The sequence below is a fragment of the Ursus maritimus genome, unplaced genomic scaffold, assembly GCF_017311325.1.
Source record: "Ursus maritimus isolate PB19 unplaced genomic scaffold, ASM1731132v1 scaffold_11, whole genome shotgun sequence".
Lineage (NCBI taxonomy): Eukaryota > Metazoa > Chordata > Mammalia > Carnivora > Ursidae > Ursus > Ursus maritimus.
Window position 1 is genome coordinate 42,620,297 of NW_024423453.1, and position 20,142 is coordinate 42,640,438.

The 20,142-nt window shown below is 38.9% G+C and overlaps 1 protein-coding gene across 1 annotated transcript in view; it reads right to left on the reverse strand.

Annotated features, from left to right (window-relative positions):
* DCHS2 (dachsous cadherin-related 2) overlaps positions 1-20,142 on the reverse strand; it is a 238,410-nt gene that overhangs the window by 51,913 nt on the left and 166,355 nt on the right. The window contains exons 11-13 of the mRNA XM_040625493.1: positions 18,432-18,671; positions 6,333-6,467; positions 5,916-6,125 (exon numbers count right to left, since the gene is read on the reverse strand). Coding sequence (XP_040481427.1) covers positions 5,916-6,125; positions 6,333-6,467; positions 18,432-18,671 — 585 coding nt within the window. The remainder of the gene's footprint in view (positions 1-5,915; positions 6,126-6,332; positions 6,468-18,431; positions 18,672-20,142) is intronic.

Here is a 20,142-nt window from a genome sequence, read left to right on the forward strand (position 1 = left end):
TAATATAATTCAATAGTTCTCTTAATTCGAATAATCAGAACACTTGCTTTGACTGATTTGCAGCAGTATGGATTTTTGTGTCTGCATTTACAACTTTTTATATTCATATATTTTTCCTCTTGAGATGATTAAAATGTATGTTTTATTTGCAATAAAATTCCTGGTGGCAGGAATAAGAAACAGGATATAACGTCCATTTTTAGGTATCAATAAAAAACTGACAGGTTGATAGTGGTATTGTGGATGCAGTGAGATTCTCTTCCACAGCCCCGTGCACCTTGTGCATGAATCATAACACTTCTGTAAGAGATAGGGGAACACTGGTCTGTTTCTTCCCTAACTTAAGGAATGATGAGGTTTTATTCTTCTCCGTATCCTCCAAAAAAAATCTTCACTTTACTCTTGCCCATGGTACCAAGCAGAAGAAAAGTTAAACCTGAACACAGAGACAAAAAGCCTTCAAAGATATCTTAAAGTCATCCTAAAAATTAGTCAGGAAAAATATAGTTCAATGACCTTTTGGGCATATTTTGGATGAGGGGCATATTCTTGGATGAAGCACACTATTCCAAACAGTGGGATCGGGGCGCCTGGGTGGCTCAGTCAGTTAAACGTCTGCCTTTGGCTCAGGTCATGATCTCAGGATCCTGGGATCAAGCCCGGTATCGGGCTCCCTGCTCAGAGGGGAGCCTCCTTCTCCCTCTCCTGTTGCTGCCCCCTGCTATTTCTCGCTCTCTATCAAATAAATAAATAAAATATATATATAAAAAAAAACCCACCCCAAAAAACAAAAAACAGAGTGGGAATTTACTGGAGTCTGCCAACAGCATGTGGGGAAGAAGTAGAACAGCGTTCAAAAAACAACAGCCATAAGTAGCTTTCGGGGCTGAGGACAAGGGACTTGCATTTGGATTTTGTTCATAAAACACAATTAATTTGTACCAAATATAGGGGTGATCAGACAAACCTACATTTCTGTGGCATTTGTCGTTGATAAAATGACTCATTCGCTCAGCAGACATTTAAGGAGAATCTGCCACATGCCGAGGGTGTGCGGGATGCGGGGAATATGAGGACAGTCACGCATGATCCCAGCCTCCAAGCATTTACAGTCCAGGAGGAATTTGGGTCAGTACCACGACATTAAAGTGTGGTGTGAAAATCATAGGCACGGGGCGCCCAGAAGCATGGAGGAAGGACACACAGTCCTGTGTTAGGATGGGCAGGAATGCTTATTAGAAAGAGTGACATCAAAACTGGTTCCTAAAGCAGAGGGAGCCAGGCTAAAAGTTTTGAAAAGTGTGTTCTAGGCAGAGGGCAGAGCCTGAGGGAAGTAAGCCTTAGAAATACGAGGACTTAACGGCTGCAAATGTTTTAGTGTAACTACAACACGGGGTTCCCTGGGGGTTTGCATGGAGAGGCAGGGAAAGGGTTGGCAGCTGGGAAGACGTGAATTTAGGAGATAAGCAGGGTGTTAAATCTTGAAGCACCCTGTGTATACTGCTCAAGAGTCTGCCTTAACATCCACTGGGAGCTCCTGAAGGATTTTAGAAGGGAAAGGGTCCTGAATCTCATTTCTGTTTTAGGAAGAGGGGTGGGTGGCAATGTCAAAGCTTGGTAAGAATACAGGAAAGTTAGGAGGTTAATACAGTAATCTGCTTGAGCAACCGGGAGGTTCTAAATGAATACAGGCATAGAGGAAGTGGACACATCCCAAAGATATTAAGGAGAAAAGTAAGGAGGAGGGGATGAAGGATTCATGATGGGGCTTAGGTGAAAGAGTGAAGGGTGTTTAGAACAGTCGTGTTTAAAATGAGGTCAGAGTACCCCTGGGGTTATATGAAGTTTTCTAAGAAGTGTTTGGAAACTGGTAGTTTTAAGGTAATTTCCAGAAGCTCAGTTGACATATTCTTATTCCTAAAATTGTTCTGCCTGAGAAATCACCTAATATCATGTGGCTTTGTCTTTTCTACATTCTTTTTTTTTTTTTTTTTTTAGATTTTATTTATTTGAGAGCAAAAGAGGGAGGGAGCACAAGCAGGGGGAGCAGAAGGCAGAGAGAGAGGGAGAAGCAAGTTCCCTGCTGGGCAGAAAGCCTGATGCAGGGACTCAATCCCAGGACCTTGTGATCATGACATGAGCCGAAGGCAGACGCTTAACCGACTGAGCCACCCAGGTGCCCCTCCACATTCCTTAACATTGTTACCTTTAGCATCCTCTCTAATCTCTCTCTTAAGTATGGTGCCTTGACAGGTGGCTTTGCAGGTCCAGAGTGCTTCCAGAAAGATTTCTGAGTCTCTCAGTGTCTGAGGACACAGGACTCCAAGCTGTGGGCCTGATCCCGCAGGTGTCCTCGGCTTGGGCAGCACCCATGGGACTGAGGGCAGGTAAGGAACCTGGCTTTGCCTTGAATGGGAGCCTTCCCTTGCCTGGGAAGTTGTTTGCATATATTTTCAAAAAGTATTTTTTAATTATATTTGATATTTTTAAAAGGTGGTATAGCCTTTATTGTGATGTGTCAATATTTATGACGTTCTGAGAGACACTAGTTAAACTCCTAATAAAAATTTTTAGTCAGTTACTTAAAAATATGTGTGTTGGGAGTACATGGTTTTTCAAGATTCCACTAAGGGTAAGTTGAGTGAAGTCACCGGAGAAACTCTAGGAGAAGCTGGACTGTGATGGGGGGTAGTGAGAAGTGATTCTGAATGCAGTTGGGGACACATTGGTAATGCAAAGCTGTTGGGCATAACAACAGGGTCCTTGAGGTGGGACAATCTGAAATGTGAGGGAAAGATAAGTGGATGTGCTAGGGTGAAAAAAAAATGAGTAGTGAATATCGGGTCTGGACTTGCCATTTGAATTGGCTTTCCACCGTGCTCCATCTATTTTATCACTCTGTAAATTGTTGAAAATTGATAATGGTGATTCTTGTCCACAGAAATGCAAATTATTATGTCTAGTGAAATATCATTGGTTATTGTCCTGCAGAGAGACCTCACCTGCATTTCAGAGCTCCTTATTTCCCGTGTGTGTGTGTGTGTGTGTGTGTGTGTGTTTGTGTGTGTGCGCGTGCATGTCTTAGAATTCTCCTTGGACCAATTTTAACATCTTTTTGGTTTGCTCATTAATTAATGACTTAAATAAAAAATCTTTGGCAGTTGTTAATTTTGTATTTGTATGAAAGTCATTATTTTACTTTTAAAAAATGTCCTTTAATGGGACTTAGATCTCAGATGCAGATAAAGATAGGGAGATATAGGGGTGTCAGCGGTAGCTGAAGATGAGGACTGGATGAAATGATGCAGTAAGAGTGCATCCATGAGCAAAGTAAAAAAAAAAAAAATAAGCACAAAACACCCTGGAAACTCGAGGACCACACACAGAACAAGGACATTGGGAAGGCTTGTCTACAAAGGCAGATGAAGGATCAGGAGAAAGTGACTCTCTGAAGTCAAGGTGGAACCAAGTGTCCAGGGCATGGTGCACAAAGGCATAAAGCAGTACAATTAAATTAAGAAGTCACAGGGATCCAGTGGATTTAGCAACAACAAGATCCTAAGTGTCTTTCTGCAAGTGTAGTTTCAGTGAATACATATTGTAGCAGGCTAAGAAATGGAACTAAGGCAAAGACACAGAAACCAGAATGTACACAATGATTTTTAAGCAGCTTGATTGTGAAGGTAAAGAGACAGTGAAGGGATGCATCTGAGGGAAGACTTTTTTCAAGATGGGAAGGATTGGTGAATATTGATGAGTAAAACCAACAGAAGGCGAAACTTGGACAGTATGGGAAAAAGAAGTGAAAGAGCAAACCCTGATGCAGTGAAGGGGAGTGGGTGGCACTCTGGGGATTGTTTGTAATCGGTGCTCAACAAGATAAACACAGAATTTGAAAGTGAGCATTTAGAAAATCTTACAGAGACTTGACAATAATTTTATGCCTGAATAATACCATAATAGATTTAAATAACTGGGGCTTGCATTTTGTATGCCTTTGTTTTTTTCCTTACAGTAATTCATATTTATTGTATTTTACAAAAGTTTTAGTGCACAACAGATTGAAAATTAAAAAAAAAAATTCAAACCCTGGTCCTTAATCACAGATTGTTTGGAAAGTTCTAGAAAACAAGTGGAGTTTACAAAGGAAAGTACCCAATGCAACAGGTAGAAAAGAAGTAAAATTGGGCTTGCTTATACAAGTTAGTTTGAAAGGGTATCATTCTTCTGGATGAAAGTATGGCAATACACATAAATAATTAAGATATGTATGCCCTTGGACATGAGAACTTCACTTACGTTTATCATAAGGAAATAATTGGGTAAGTGTTCAACTGCAGCACTTTTATAATTGTAAGACTGCTATTACAGTCAATATTTAAAAGACCATAAAAGGGGATGGATGAAATAAGCGATATTTTATATATGCAGTAAGAAGAGACAATATTAGAAATGCTAACATATATGTATATGTACTGATATGAAAGACTCACATAGTATATTTAATAATGAGTTTAGGGATGCCTGGGTGGCTCAATTGGTTAAGCAGCTGCCTTCAGCTCAGGTCATGATCCTAAGGTCCTGGGATCGAGTCCCACATTGGACTCCTTGCTCAGCAGGGAGCCTGTTTCTCCCTCTGCCTGCCACTCCCCCCACTTGTGTGCTCTCTCTGATTAAAAAAATAAATAAACAATAAAAATAAATAAAAAATGAGTTTGAAAAATGAGGTAACAAAGTAGCATATATAAATTGTCCAATATACGTAAAATTGATGTCTCCATTCACCAAGGTAATGGAGAAGTGTTTTTCAAACTAATGAATGAGTTACCTCTGCAAGATATGAATTTTTATGTTACTGCTTTTGTTCTTCATAAACCTGTACCTATTCTACACCAATTATATATCACTTTTATAACTGGGCAAAAAGGCAATAAGGCTATTCTCATTTTGGAGTAAAATGGATGGCACACAGAAAATGCCACTGGTTATAGAATTTTTAGCAAACAGAAAGTGATAGCTTCCAGAAGCTAGTCCCAAAACCATTCTTAGAAGATCTAAAAGCAACTTCTCCCCATCAGAAGCAGTCTCTGAAGCATTACTCTCTCCTCAACTCCTATCATTCTATGTGCATGCCGATATATACCAAAAATCACTTTTTCTTTTAGATGAAGAAGAAATTGTGGCTCTCTCCATATGAATGCTAACATTATTCTGCCAGAAATTTTTATGCCTCTGATCCAAAGGGAGCCATATCACAAAATTATCTTCTGGGTAGAAGTTCCTACAGATTCCGATCAAGGGTGGGGTATGGTTATAGTTCTTAAGTGGTACATTGGTATTCAGTTCTGGAAACTGTCTATCTCTTCATCCTCTAGATTCCATTTAGGAAAAGACTGACAGGCACCTGGGTGGCTCAACCTTTAAGCATCTGCCTTTGGCTCAGGTCATGATCCCAGGGTCCTGGGATCAAGCCCTGCATCGGGCTCCCTGCTCGGTGGGAAGCCTGCTTCTCCCTGTCACACTCCCCTTGCTTGTGTTTCCTCTCTCACTGTCTCTGTCAAATAAATAAATGAAATCTTTAAAAAAGAAAAAAAGACTGACAGAAGTCTTGTTGGCCTAAAATAATAAGAATATTAGGGATCAAATGAAAGACACAAAAGTAGAAAAAATTTATGTGTTCCATCTGCACACCCACTAATGTTACCACAGAGAACTTCACAGGAATTGCTGAGGGGAGATTTAAGAATCTGGAGGCCAGTGGCTCAGGCCATCTGTGGAAAGGACACACATGGCACCAAACAGCTCTTACTGAGTGTGTATTCTGTAGACACTGCAACAGACACCAAATACTTAGAATCATCACCAGTGTGTCAACTTAGTGTCCCGAAGAGAATTTTGGTGGCGAAAGTACTCACCAATTACGCGATACCTGACAGCTCCATTATTGCCAGCGTCCATATCAGAAGCCAAAACAGTGTAGACAACCCCTGGCCCCTGGTTTTCCAGAACCTCGATGTCATGACCAGGGACAATAATCTCTGGTGCGTGATCATTTTCATCTTCTACGGTACAGAGAATTGTCGCAGTGCCAGATAACGAAGGGACTCCTCCATCTCGTACAAGTACTGATGAGACATAAAAGATGGCACAGACCTTGGCCATGAATTCATGCCTAAAATATATTGCCCCAACTAGGCTGCACCAGACCCAACTAACTGGGTAGCACTGGGTCAGTAACAGTTTACGTAAAGACACGCTACAGAAATATAAAATTTCACCGCTAACCTCCTGCTGCCTACTTTCATTTGTTAGCATTGTCAGGCATCCCTTACCTCGAAGGCTGAAAACTTCCCGAACTTCTCTGTCAAGTGCGGTGGTGGTCACTACCTCTCCGGTGTCAGGATTTATCTTGAAGAACCCAGATGAAGCACCTGGCATGATTTCAAACTGAAACTTGGAATTGATTCCTTAAGAAACATAGAAGGAAAAACTTAGTAATTATCCCTTTGGAAAACATTTGTCCGTTTTCCTATTCTTTCTCTTATGAACATGTTAGGCCAGAGATGAAAACAGCAAGGTGCTTAAACAACCTTCAAATTAAGGTAAAACACACACACACACACACACACACACACACACCCCTCTTTTGGCTGTTCTTGCTAAATAAAAGCCTCATGGGCTGAAATGCTTGATTTTCAAAAGTCTTAGGAGACTTCCCCACAGTGAATGCTTAAGATTTTTTCCCTCCCATAAAAAATTTCTTATGAGTGCACAACCCTACAATATATTCCTAATTACTCCTTCTAACACCCTTGATTGTGATTTAATGACATAATTGTGAGCTTATGGGGCAAATGACAATTTCTGCAGATCAACTCCCTATTTAAAAGCTTGTGCTCAGTTACGGTATTCTGTTTATTCTCCAGCGCAGGAGACAAGCACATAGACTTGCTTATATGCATATTTTTGTTTTATTTTCTACTTAGTATTTAGTCTCTTATCTGGAGGGACAAATGTGGTACCACATTAGCATGCATTTTGAAAACAATGCTTCCCATTTTTCTGTGGTTTCATTTCTTTCCTGAGAAAAGCACCATGTCATTTCCATCACTGATTCTGAAGATCATTCATATCATTAACTTAATGAGTTTATCCCATGCCGTGGTACTTCATTTGCACCTTACGCAAGTTCCTTTCAATTATTTTCCATCTTCTTTTGTAACTGACAAGAATTTATGAACAGACATAGTACTTAGAACATATGATTTTATACTTCAATAGAAGATGAAATACTATTTTTGGTCTTAACAACAACAACAACAAACAAAAACCAACAACTTCAATTACAAATTCCATCTTGCCAGTCTTAAAAATTTTTATTCCACATTTACTGGATATAATATAAGCCTGAGTGCTGGAGGGAGTGTAACATAAGTCTAATTTTATGTAAGGATAAATATTTTTGCCTTCTTACTATGTCCTTGAAAGAGAAAGGATATTTTAACATAGTCGGCAGGCATTTTAAGGACCTTAAGAGAAAAAAAAAAGTCTAATAAGATTATGGTGTGGTCAGAGGTCACCAAAAAATACCGTTCTATCAGTAGACATTAGGCATATTATTCCATTAGTGATTATCTAATAATCATAGTGATTACTTTGGTCTCATAATGATCACATACTCTCTTCTATAGCCAAGACAAATTCTAAAAATTCCAGGTTAAATTTGTTATTCCTGTGTATCTCTTTGTACCTGAGGAAAATGGGAACAATACCATCTTACATCTACTTTCCCGTTCCTCAAATATTTGGTGAGCAAAATTAGATGTCAAGCACAGAGTTATTCACCCAAGAGACAGTGGTGAATCATATGGATATGGCCTTAACCTTCAGGGACCTTACACAGAAAATAGCACCTTTTAATTTTGGACCCTTTATTTTTTAAATCAACGGACTCATTTATTATATGATTTTATCATACATTATACATGATGTTATATTTTATATATTACATTATATATAATTTTAATATTTATTTAAAATATTTAATATTTTAATTCCCAATACCTGTCAAACCTAGGAAATGTTTAAACATAGACTCAAATCTTTATGTTTTCCCTTCCTCCCACTGTTCCCATTATTCTGTCATGTGCTTTTAACCTTCTACCCAATATGTGCCTGACTTTTTAGAAACTTTCAGATTTTATTATTTCCATTATGCTGTACAGCTTTTATTCCTGAGATAATAAGCCATTCACCTTCAACGCCCCTAGTATATTAAGAATAAATAAGATTCTCAATTATGCCATAGTTTGCATGCATACATTTTTTACATACATTTTCACACTCCAAACTTTACTTCTTAACTTAGATTACGTGAGATAACTTTAAAATATTTTACAATGGCTTCGTAACTTCATAACTTAAGTTATGTGAAATAACTTTAAAATATTTTACAATGGCTCTTTTAGAATTTAATTAGTGTCCTGCTTCTTTCTCCTCACAACCTACAATCATCCAGGACAAACAGCATATGAGATGTGAAACCAAGAAAATAAAAATAAAATAGAGATTATTTAGTCTAATTTCATCACCTTCCTAAGCACAGTGGAAACTGGGATCTGAAGATATTTAGTGATACGACACACACCTAGTGAAGGGGTATGGATACACATACTGGTTTGCTCTTAGACCTCAAGACCTACAACTTATGACCTCTTAATTTGTTCCTCTTTAGGACACCCTTCTCAATTCCCTTCTGTCCCTTTCCAGTCCAGCCCCATGAATGATAACTTTTGCAACTGTGCAACTTTTGTCAGTCCTGTGGCTTTTTGCCGAAGACGCCCAGCAAAACCTCAACCCATCTCTCTGCCCTTCCAGGATATCCAGCCGATAACTGGGGCTGGAGAAGATGTCACAACATCATAGACTGGGGCCACGGAAATGTCATTGTCATCTGGCAGTCTTTCCAGCTTTCCTGTGTCATCCCTCTCCCATTCATGTGTCCCACCCAGCCCTCCTGGCTCACTCTTGCAGATTGTTTTCATTCCTATTCCCTGGAGAAAATGTAGGCATGGAAAGCATTCCCTCAACTTTGTGTCTACATTCAATTCTAACTCCTGGTTTCTGTTTTGGTGGCAAAAGTAATTCTTCAGGTGCTCCCTCTTGGAATTTTCCTGTTATATCTAGCCTTTCTATTAATTTTTTTCCTTAAATTACATTCTTCTCTAGCTATAGGAATCAATGTTTTTTCCTTCTTTTTATAGCCAAGCTTCTTTTAAAAATGCCATCCATTCTCCGCAGCCAGCTTGAGCTTGAAACTGTCATACCTAGCTACTCTTTCTGTTTATAGAATTTACTGGTCATTTTTGTTTTTATCTGATTTGTCTTCTCTGTGGCTTCAGATATTGATGACTGATGCTTAAAAAGATGGGAAGGAAGGAACAAAGGGAGAGAGGTGGGAGGGAGAGAGAAAAGAAATGAGAGAAGGAAGGAGGTGGGCGGGGGGGGGAATTCATTCTGTCTCCTTCCCAATTCACTGTTTTCAGTTTCTATCCATTTGCAGATAACACCCATGTGTCTGCATTGAGCTCCAGTTATTTGGTTGTTCGTTTCATTCATTCATTCATTCATTCATTCATTCATTCATTCATTCATGTGTTCATTCATTCACGTGTTCATTCATGCAATGCACATATACTGAGCGCCAGGCACTAGAAAGGTACCCTCGAGTAATAAGTAATTATCTTGATCCTCAAAGTTCCCCTTTAGTGGGGAGACAATTAAATCAATGAATTGTAAACAGTGTGGTCGAATACATTAACTCACTGAGGAAGTGGACCAGGGAAGATCTACCCCAGTAGATGGTCTGTTCATTGATCACCTCATTAAATAAACATATAGAGAAAGTGAGAGCAGGCGCCAAGGTACCATGCCAGGTGCTAAGAATATAACTGCTGGCAGAAAGACAAATTCTCTACCCTCACAGTGCTTGCAGTATCGCACTGCACACGGAGAAGTAAGCCAGCAATTATGATTCCATATAAGACATCACTGGTAAACTATGGTTGCCTTCTGTATAAGCTGAGCCTCTAAAGATGAATAGGATTTAACAAGTAAGAAAGAAGAATGCTTGAATGCATTAAAAGAAAGATCCAGGAGCACCAGGGTGGCTCAGTCGGTTAAGCATCTGCCTTCAGCTCAGGTCATGATTCCAGGTTCCTGGGATCGAGCCCTGCATTGGGCTCTCCACTCAGTTGGGAGTCTGCTTCTCCCTCTGCCTGCCGCTCTGCCTGCTTGTGCTCTCCGTCAAGTAAACAAATAAAATATTTTTTTAAAAAAAGTAAAATCCAAACACTTAATACAGTCTACAAAGTCCCATATGATATGGGCTCTGGTGATTTCCCCAACCTCTTCTCATATACTTGCTAGCTCGCTATGCTCCCAGTCCACCTGCTGGCTTCCCTTCTGTGTCTTGAACGTGCCACGTTTCCTTCTGTTGGGGTCTGAGTAGTTGCTCTTTCCTCTGGCTGCTCCTCCCTCAGTTCTTTCCATGGTGCCCAGTTATGCAACTATTGGTCTCGGATCTAAATCTATTCTGTTTTGCTCTGCCCTGTGATGCTGGGGCCAAGCATCTGCAAGCCACATTTCTCTCTCGCCAACTCCTCTCTCCTTGAGTCTGCTGCAAGGGGACCCCAGGAGATAGTGAAAGTCAGAAGGAGAGGAGATAGGACCCCCTTCTGTTTGCTTACTGTCCTTGTCAGCACTGTCATTGCACCTGCTGCAGCTCGCTCATGGCTCTCAATCTTCTAGAACCCCCTGAGCCAGGTTCGGCAAGGCCCGGCCTCTCATTTTCTCTTTTGGTTCCCTTTTTTTTAGATTCAGATAACCTTGACCTCTTCTGTTCCCCAGTGTTAGGGGTGGTAGCTGTTCCTATGGTAATTTTTCGTGGGTTGCTTCGGGATTCCCTTTTTGCTTACTCAGCCTTCCAACACCTATATTATAATCTCTGGTTTTCCTGACTGATGGAGCACTTGGCAGCAGGAGTGGGTCTCAGGTATCAGAGATTCTGGGTTTGGTTGTGTCTTGGTCTTGCATGCAGTGCTGAGTTCTTTGACCACGGGAAATGGAATACCAGTAATTGATGACTGGCAGTGATATCATAATCGATTAAGTTATCACCTGTGTTTGATTGTGAGGAAGTCACTATCAAAGGACTCAAGTTCCGTAGAGGACCAAATGACTCTGGCCGTAGGTGAGTAAAAGGGATTGTGATGGCAGATGGCTGTTTCTGGATGTGCTAGGAACTTGCGGAAAGAAAACTATAAGCTGAAGCTGGAGCTTGCAGGTCAGTCATAGTTAAAAACCAGAAAGCTTCTATCTGAGCCTGAAAATTAATCTTGAAGATCAGACCCAAGCCAAATGGCAGATACAACAGGTAACTTCTAGCAAGGATATGTTTACTCACAAGAAGACCCATAACTAGAGTCATCCCAACAGTTTGCAGGCAGCCATGGACAAATCTGACTCTCCTTCTAAAGAATGGCAGGATTTTTCTAAGTTATATTGGAATAAACCAAGGGAATCTGTGTGGATGTCATTTCTAAGGATGTGAGAACTGGAAAATAGAACTTTGGTTTAGGCTGGAATTATTGGTGTCATGTGCCTAGCAGAGATTCTGAACTGACTATTGGCTATGTCTCTCAAGAGTTTCTTCGATGGACTCATTCAATAGTGGTCTAGCCTCACTAAGGTTGAGATGCCAGATCGCTTGCATACTGTACAGGAAGAGCCCAAAAGTTTGAAGAACCAGAAATGTTAAGATGAGTTTACCTCATGTGGGACACGCCCACCACCTTCCCCCAATGACAGTTCCCAGGAGTTCAGGAGACTCTACTTATAAAAACCCTGGGGAAGACACTGGTTAGAGGATCCTTTAAAAGCCCTCTGATAGCTGGCCTCTGGAGGCTATGAATGATGGTGCCACTGGTCCTGGAGACCACCTTTTGAGATCAAACACTCTATACCAACTTGAAAAAATAATCAGAAGTGATTTGCTTTTATCCAGCAGAAACAACAGAATACATCTTTAGGGAAACTCTTCCACTATTGGCCATCATCTGCTCGGCAGAGATATTGCTCATCTTGGCATCCAACAGAACGTCATACTGACCCACTGTTTCGATGACATCATAATTGGAGCTAATGTGCAGAGAGCAGCAAGGAACTTAGATATCTTAATTACATGTATGTATTAGACCATCTGTTGGCAAATTACAGCCCACTGGCCAAATCCTGCATGCCCCCACTTGTGTAAAGTTTTACTGAAACACACCCACACTCATTTCTTTATGTATTATCTATTGCTGCTGTCTTGGTACAAAGTCATAATTGAGTAACAAATTGTATGGGCCGCAAAGCCTAAAATATTCACTATCTTGCCGACAGAGAAACATCTGCAGAGCCAGAGTCAAGGGTGGGAGAGTGATAGCAGTTATGGATAGAGAGGAAAGCTAGAGTCACTTCATAAAGTGCCTGGCTGTTAAGCAAAAGAAAATAAAACTTCATCCTTGAAACCATGAGGAATTAATAAAGAATTCTGACCATGGGAGTGTTATTTTCAGATTTACTTTTTAGGAAGATCATTTCTCATGAATGCCTCAACTGTACAATGCTCACACGACTCAGAAAGTTCTAAGGCAAAAACAGGACCATGCCTGACTGATTGAATGAGCAAATAAATAAATGAATGAATTCTGAAGAGCGAAGGCAACTTGAAACTGCTTCAATCTCTCAGATCACAGAATCAAAAATATTTACCGAGCTCCTATGTCTTAGCTTGCACTGTCTTAGGGACCTGGGATAACAGTAAGTAAAACATGCTCTGAATCCCTGAGAAGTTCACTGCCTACAGGGCAGGCAGACAGGCGAACAATGAAACAATTACAGTACCCTATATTACATGAAGTAAGACTAAATCAAAGTTTTAATAGTGATTGTCTCTGGGCGAGTGAAATTGTTAAGTGGTTCTTCTTTTATTTTTCATGCTATTTCATTAATTCTAAGACACATCTCCCCCACATTTTAACATTTCTGAAGTTCGATGCATTTTACAATTGCTAGCGTTTTAGAGTCAATGGAACAGATGAAATAGTGTCACGGCAGTGTTTCTCCCTTGCTTCAAGTGTAGGCTGTTGTGCGCAGTTGTAATCCGGCACAGGACATTTTCCAGGCAATCAGATCTGGAGTGAATTCAAAATAAACCCAGATAGAGAATACAACTGACCCTTGAACAACATGATTTGGACTGCACAAGTCCACTTAACACGTGGATTCTTTTCAGTGAATATGGTACAGCACTGTAAATGTATTTTCTCTTCTTTCTATTTTCTTAAAACCTTTTTCTTTTCTCTAGCTTACTTTATTGTAAGAATACAGTATAGAGGGGCACCTGGGTGGTGCAGTTGGTTAAGTGTCTGACTCTCGATTTCAACTCAGGTCATGATCTCCAGGTGGTGAGGTCAAGACCCCCACCCCCTTCTGCACTCAGTGTAGAGTTTGCTTGAGATTCTCTCTCTCTCCCTCTGCCACTCCCCCACTCATTCTCTCTGTCTGTATCTAAAAAGAGAATACAATATATAATACATATAACATACAAAATATGTGTTCATTGACTGTTTATGTTATCCTTATGTCTTCTGGCCAACTGTAGGCTATCAGTGGTTAAGTTTTTGGGGAGTCAAAAGTTAAACATGGATTTTTGACTGTGGGAGGGGCAGTCAGCTCCCCTAAACCCCAGGTTGTTCAAGGGTCAACTGTGCATTTTTTTATGGAATAGACAACAAGATCTCATTATAGAATTTGCATTTTTGCAGGGCAATGTGCTGTTAAATTATTTTGTATTCACCACCACTGAGCAAATATATCAGCAGGGAGTGAGTCATCTTCCCTGGTGAGGCGCCCTTTCTCCTGGGACTGGGGGAGGAGCACCCTGGGGGTAAATCTTTTCTCCCTAACAATAGAACTCTTGTTGGTACTACCAAAAGCTGTAGCAGTTTTAATATCTTAGTTAAAACCTGGTAGTTGTTTTTCTCTTTTAATACATGAAAAAACTCCTGCTAGAACTAGTGTGAGTCATACATCATAAACATGCAGTGTTCGAAGTCCCACGGGTTTTGAATGCCAAACAACAGAGTAGGCTTACGATTTTAAAAACTGCGTTGTAGAATGCTAGAAAACATATGTTCAGCTTTCTAATATTAAGTAATGCTATAGTATTTTTAAAAATACATGACTATAAAGTAAACCATTCATAAATTCCAGTGTGATGCCAGTTATGTTAAAATCTTGATGATGACATTTAATTCTTATGCATAATTCTTTTCCATTGTTTCAACCCAACAAGCAATTATAAAAAACAAAACAACGACAACAACAAAAAGATTGAGGGAAAATGTATGCGAAAGCACTTGCTTAACAGATATGGCCTCACGAAAACAGTAAAACACTGAGATTAACAGTAAACCCAGATTGTCTCCACAACGTGTGGAGGTGCCTGAGACCCTTGAAGATGCTGGTGCGTATTTCCAACATCCATAAATGCAAAGCCAGCAAAACCATAATTTTGCATCTAAACGCTCCATCAGGCAAACCATAATCTCTAGAATAATAAACTCTTCAATTCAATCTAACTAACAGGTCGCAGACCGGTCATTCTAAAAGAAAATAACACTGACACTAGGGGCACCTTGACTGTAAAAATCCAATGCATATCTACAGCAATCATCTTTTGTTGATACATGCAAAAATTTGAGAGAAATGCGTTTCTCTCTTCAGACATTAAAATGAGAGATTCCGTAGGAGTGTCCATTACCAAAAAATAAAATTAGTAAGATAAAGTCAGGTCAAGCGGAGGAAGCATTTCACAAATTTTAATAATTGCTAATGAGTAACTATTGCACTGATCAGTGGCAGCTTCAGCGTCTGTCCGTGAACTTGGAGAAGTAGCTTCTGTGTTGCCCAGAGCCCTATGTTGCTCAGTTTACACCAGAGAGTACTCTAAGAGAACTTCATTGAACTACTGTGAAACACAAAGCTGATGTATATTCTCCATTGTTTCTACGGCCCTTAAAACTGTACTGCCAGGAATGTGCTAAATAAATTCTGTAAGTACAAGTTGGGAGGAGCGATTGTTACCACACTCCAGTCATGTGTCTTTCAGCATAGTAAGAAAAATTTTGTGATCATACTGCCCCATTCTGGTGAAAAGAGAGAAAATTAGGTTAGTCTTTGAAAAGAAAATTTTTGTAGCATCATATACGAATGTATGTAAAATGCATTTCATTAGAAGATGATGTTTTCCAAAAGGACAAAGCATCTAAAATGGCATATAACGTAGTTTAAAAGCTCAAGGAAATCTATTATCCCCTAGATGAACAATTTAGGAAGAAAATGCTACTGTTAATACTATTATCTCCATAGACACATCTATTACAATTCTTGTAAAGAAAAATTATAATGATTATGTAATACTACTTGCTATATATGAATGTGAATTTAAAAAGACTGGCTTATTCATGGATTGGAAGAATTAATATTGTTACTATGTCTATACTATCCAAAACAATCCACAGATTCAACGCAATCCCTATCAAAATGCCAACAGTATATTTCACAGATCTAGAACAAATAATTCTAAAATTTGTAAGGAATCACAAAAGATCCTAAATAGCTAAAGCAATTTTCAGAAAGAACAAAGCTGAAGGTATCATGCCCCCTGATTTCAAACTATAGTACAAAGCTATAATTATCAAAACAGTATAGTACCAGCATAAAAACGGACACACAGATCAATGGAACAAAATTGAGAGCCCAGAAATAAACCCACACATATATGGACAATTACTTTATGAGAACATACACCGGACAAAGAACAGTTTCTTCAATAAATGGTGTTGAGAAAACTGGTCAGTCACGTGCAAAAGAATGAAATTGAACCACTATTTGACACCATACACAAAAATTAATTCAAAATGAATTAAATAGTTGAATATAAAACCCGAAACCATAACATTCCTAGAAGAAAACACAGGCGATAAGCTTTGTGACATTGGTCCTAGTCATGTTTTTGTGAATCAGACTCCAAAGTCAAGGGAAACAAAAGCAAATATGAACAAATGGGAATATATCAAACCAAAATGCTTCTGCATATCAAAGGAAACCCTCATCAAAAAAGCCCCTCCAGAATAGGAGATGATATTTGCAAATTATGCATTTGATAGAGGTTAATATCCAAGATATATAGAGAACTCATACAGGGGTGCCTTAGTGGCACAGTCTGTTGAGTATCTGACTTTTGGTTTTGGCTCAGGTTGAGACCTCAGGGTCATGAGATCGAGCCCTGCATCCAGCTCCCCACTCAGTGGGGAGTCTGCTCAAGATTCTCTCTTTCCCTCTCCCTCTGCCCCTCCCCCTGCTTGTGCTCTCTCTTTCTCTCTCTCTCTCTCTAAAATAAATAAATAATCTTTAAAAATAATCTCATACAATTCAACAAAAAAAAAACCAAACAACCTGATCTGAAAAAGGGCAGAGGATCTGAATAAACATTTTTCCAAAGAAAACATACAGATGCCAAGAGGCACATGAAAAAATGTTCAACATCACTAATTATTAGGGAAATGCAAACCAAAACCACAATGATATGTCACTTCACATCTATGAGAATGGCTATTATCAAAAAGACAAAAAATAACAAGTGTTGGCGAAGATGTGGAGAGAAGAAAACCCTTGTGCACTGTTGGTGGGAATGCAAACTGGGGCAGCCACTGTGGAAAACAGTACGGAGATTCCTCAAAAAATTAAAAACAGAACTACCATATGATCTAGTTATTCCACTACTGGGTTTTATCCGAAGATAATGAAAATAATGCAAAAAGACAGATGTACCCCTATGTTCACTGCAGCATTATTTACAATAATCAAGATATGTACAAAACACCTAAATGTCCATCAATAGATGAATGGATAAAGAAGATGTGGAATGTGAAATGGAATATTACTCAGCCATAAAAAAGAATGAAATCTTGCCATTTGCAGCAACATGGATGGACCTTGAGGATACTATGCTAAGTGAAATAAGTCAGAAGGAGAAAGATGGATATGATTCAGTCGTATGTGGAATCTGACAACAAACCAATACAATGAACCAAAGAGAAACTCATAGATACAGAGAATGGGGGTGGGTGTGTGTGTGAAAAGGGTAAACAAGGTCAATTGTCAAGTGACTTATAGTAACTAGATTTTGAGGGGTAATCACTTTGTAGTGTATACTGATGTCAGAGTATAATGTACACCTGAAACTCATACAATAAAAAGAATATATATACATGAGGTAAAAAGACTGACTTACTAAACTATTCATATTAACTCAGATGGAAACAACTGGCATATGCTCTTTCACGTAATTTTTAGAATTATTTTGTTTAAAATATAAAAAATATTATTAAATTACTAAACCAAAAAAGTCACCGTGATATTGAAAAGCAACTCTAAGACATTTACATATTCCCAGCTATAGTAACTATTCACTTCACAGTTATTTGTCTGGACATAGTGGCTGACATTAATAAGAGTAATAATAGTAATGATAGAAGTTGACCTTTATTGACCACTTATTGTGCCGGTCACTGGTCTTAGCTCTTTACACATAATAACTCATTCATCCTCATAACATAACTAGAACTTAGGCCCTATCGTTATGCCCATTTTCCAGATAAGCAAACAGAGGAAGAGAGAGAATTAGCTACTTGTTCAAAGTTACACAGTTGAAGTAAAGGGTACTTCTAGGATTCAAACCAAGGCAATCTGACGCCCAGCTTCCTCTCTCTTCCGTTGCGCTCTACAGAGAAGAAATACGGATCCATTGACCTTTTTGTATGGGATGCATCCAACCATCGCACTCTGAAAAAAATGTGATGCTTTGTCTATACTGCAGTTTACTATCAAGATCAAATCAAAAATTATGTTAATTAGGTATCACTCTACCATAAATAATAATATAAATCAAGAGAAACAAATGTCATATAAAAGCACACATTATCCAGGGGTGCCTGGGGGGCTCAGTGGGTCGGTTAAGGCATGAGGCTCCTCGCTCAGTGGGGGGTCTGCTTGAGATTCTCTCTCTCCCTTTACCTTTGCCTCCCCCCACTGCATATTCTCTGTCTCTCTGTCTCTAAAATAAACAAATAGATCTTTTTTTTAAAAAAAGCACACATTACCTTCACATGTGTATGTTTTTATGTGTATGCTAATTACAGAGGTATTAGAAATTTGAAATAACTAGCAATCGTCTTCATTTTCTTGGGCCATAATTGGCTTCATGTATGCGAATTTTTGTTTTTAGCATTAATTACCAAGTTTCCATATTTTGAAATTACCTGAATCTTTGTCCATAGCTTCAACCCTTGTGACAAACTGCCCCGGATTTTGGTTTTCTTTAACTGAAGCTTCATACAGCTTCTGCTGAAACACAGGTGCCTCATCATTAACATCGAGAACAGTAATCGTCAAAGTCTGGGATGAAGAAAGTGCTGGTATGCCGTCATCCAGGGCCAGAAGGGTCAGTATGTGCTGAGCTTTTATTTCATAGTCCAAAGGACAGGTGGTTGTGAGTAAGCCTGATTTGAAAGAGGAGAAGAGCAATAGAGAATAAACATTTTCTAGAGAAGTTGTGGTTACTCTACCTTTGTCTAGCGTACTGAACTTGCTAAAGATCTAGAAGCTTTCTTTGTTAAAGAATAAATCATTAAATCAATGTGAAGTTTATGTATTATCATAACTTTTTAGTTAAAAGATTCATTCTGGTTTAAATTATAAAGATGAATGAGAATTCAGAAATAATCTATTATATCCCATTACCTACGGAGATGATTACACCAAATTATTTTTCTACCTTTATTTAAAAACAAAATCTAGGTTAGGGGCACCTGCCTGGCTCAGTCGGTAGAGCATGCAACTCTTGATCTCAGGGCCATGAGCTCAAGCTCCACGCTGGGCATGGAGCCTACTTAAAAAACAAAACAAAAACAAACAAAAAATCTAGGTTATAACAGTAAACACCTCCATGTCAAATGACATTTCATGTCATTTACAAAAAGGTGAGTTTGGCTACATTCCTTAAGATAAAGAGTTATAGTCTCTTTATATATCTCAGTTAACGATCTTTATTTCCGAACAAAAAATAGAAAAGCTCTATAACTCAGGAAATAAACTTCACAAATAGAACAAATAGTCTCCATCGGACTGCCATTTAAGCACGTAACTCATCTAAACAAAGTGTGATAAAATAAAGTCTTGCACACATAGAGCTGTCACATGATGCCAATCGTCACATTTTTTCTTTGAGGATTGCTGTTTGCTTCTCTAACACATGCTCATCCTATGAGAACTTACTTTCAAATAATCAAAGAAGCTTATTGATTCAGATTTTATAAGGTAGTTTTTCAATCATTACTTATCCCTCTGTATTTCAGAGCCAAAGCCATTGCAAAACTGTGTCTTCTTCATAATAAATGTGAGCTTTGTGAAGGAAAATAGCCCTTCTCCTCTGAATGCATTCAGCTATGATCATTTATGTCTTTGAAAAATACCTCAACTGAAACAGCCAGTAAAATTGTTTAAGAGTCATGACACCTATATTACTGAGGCGCGATTCTAATTTTATCCATCCTCTTTAACAATCTGAAATAGACCTTCCTTAGCCATGTTGGAAAACATTTTAAGTATCGTTGAAACAGGTCCTTGGAGACCCCAGCTCTCACAGAAATCAGCAGCTGGGTCTGGACTATCTCTCTGTCAGTTGGGCTTTTTGGTGGTGGTCATGCATGACTCAGAATGGAACCATATGTACAGGATTTAATAAATATTTTGATGAAATTTTCCAACAGTATATAGCCGGCCTATAATCATGATTCCAAATCCTACACATTCAGTCCCATTCCAAAGAATGTTCTTAACGAACAGTTGGGCCAACTGGTATACATCTGAGATGTTTTTTCTAAGACTCATGCAAAATGACTTTATTTTTTAGAGAATGAGATGGTAGTCCATCTCTTCAATATCTCCTGAAAATCATGTTGAGGGGTGTTC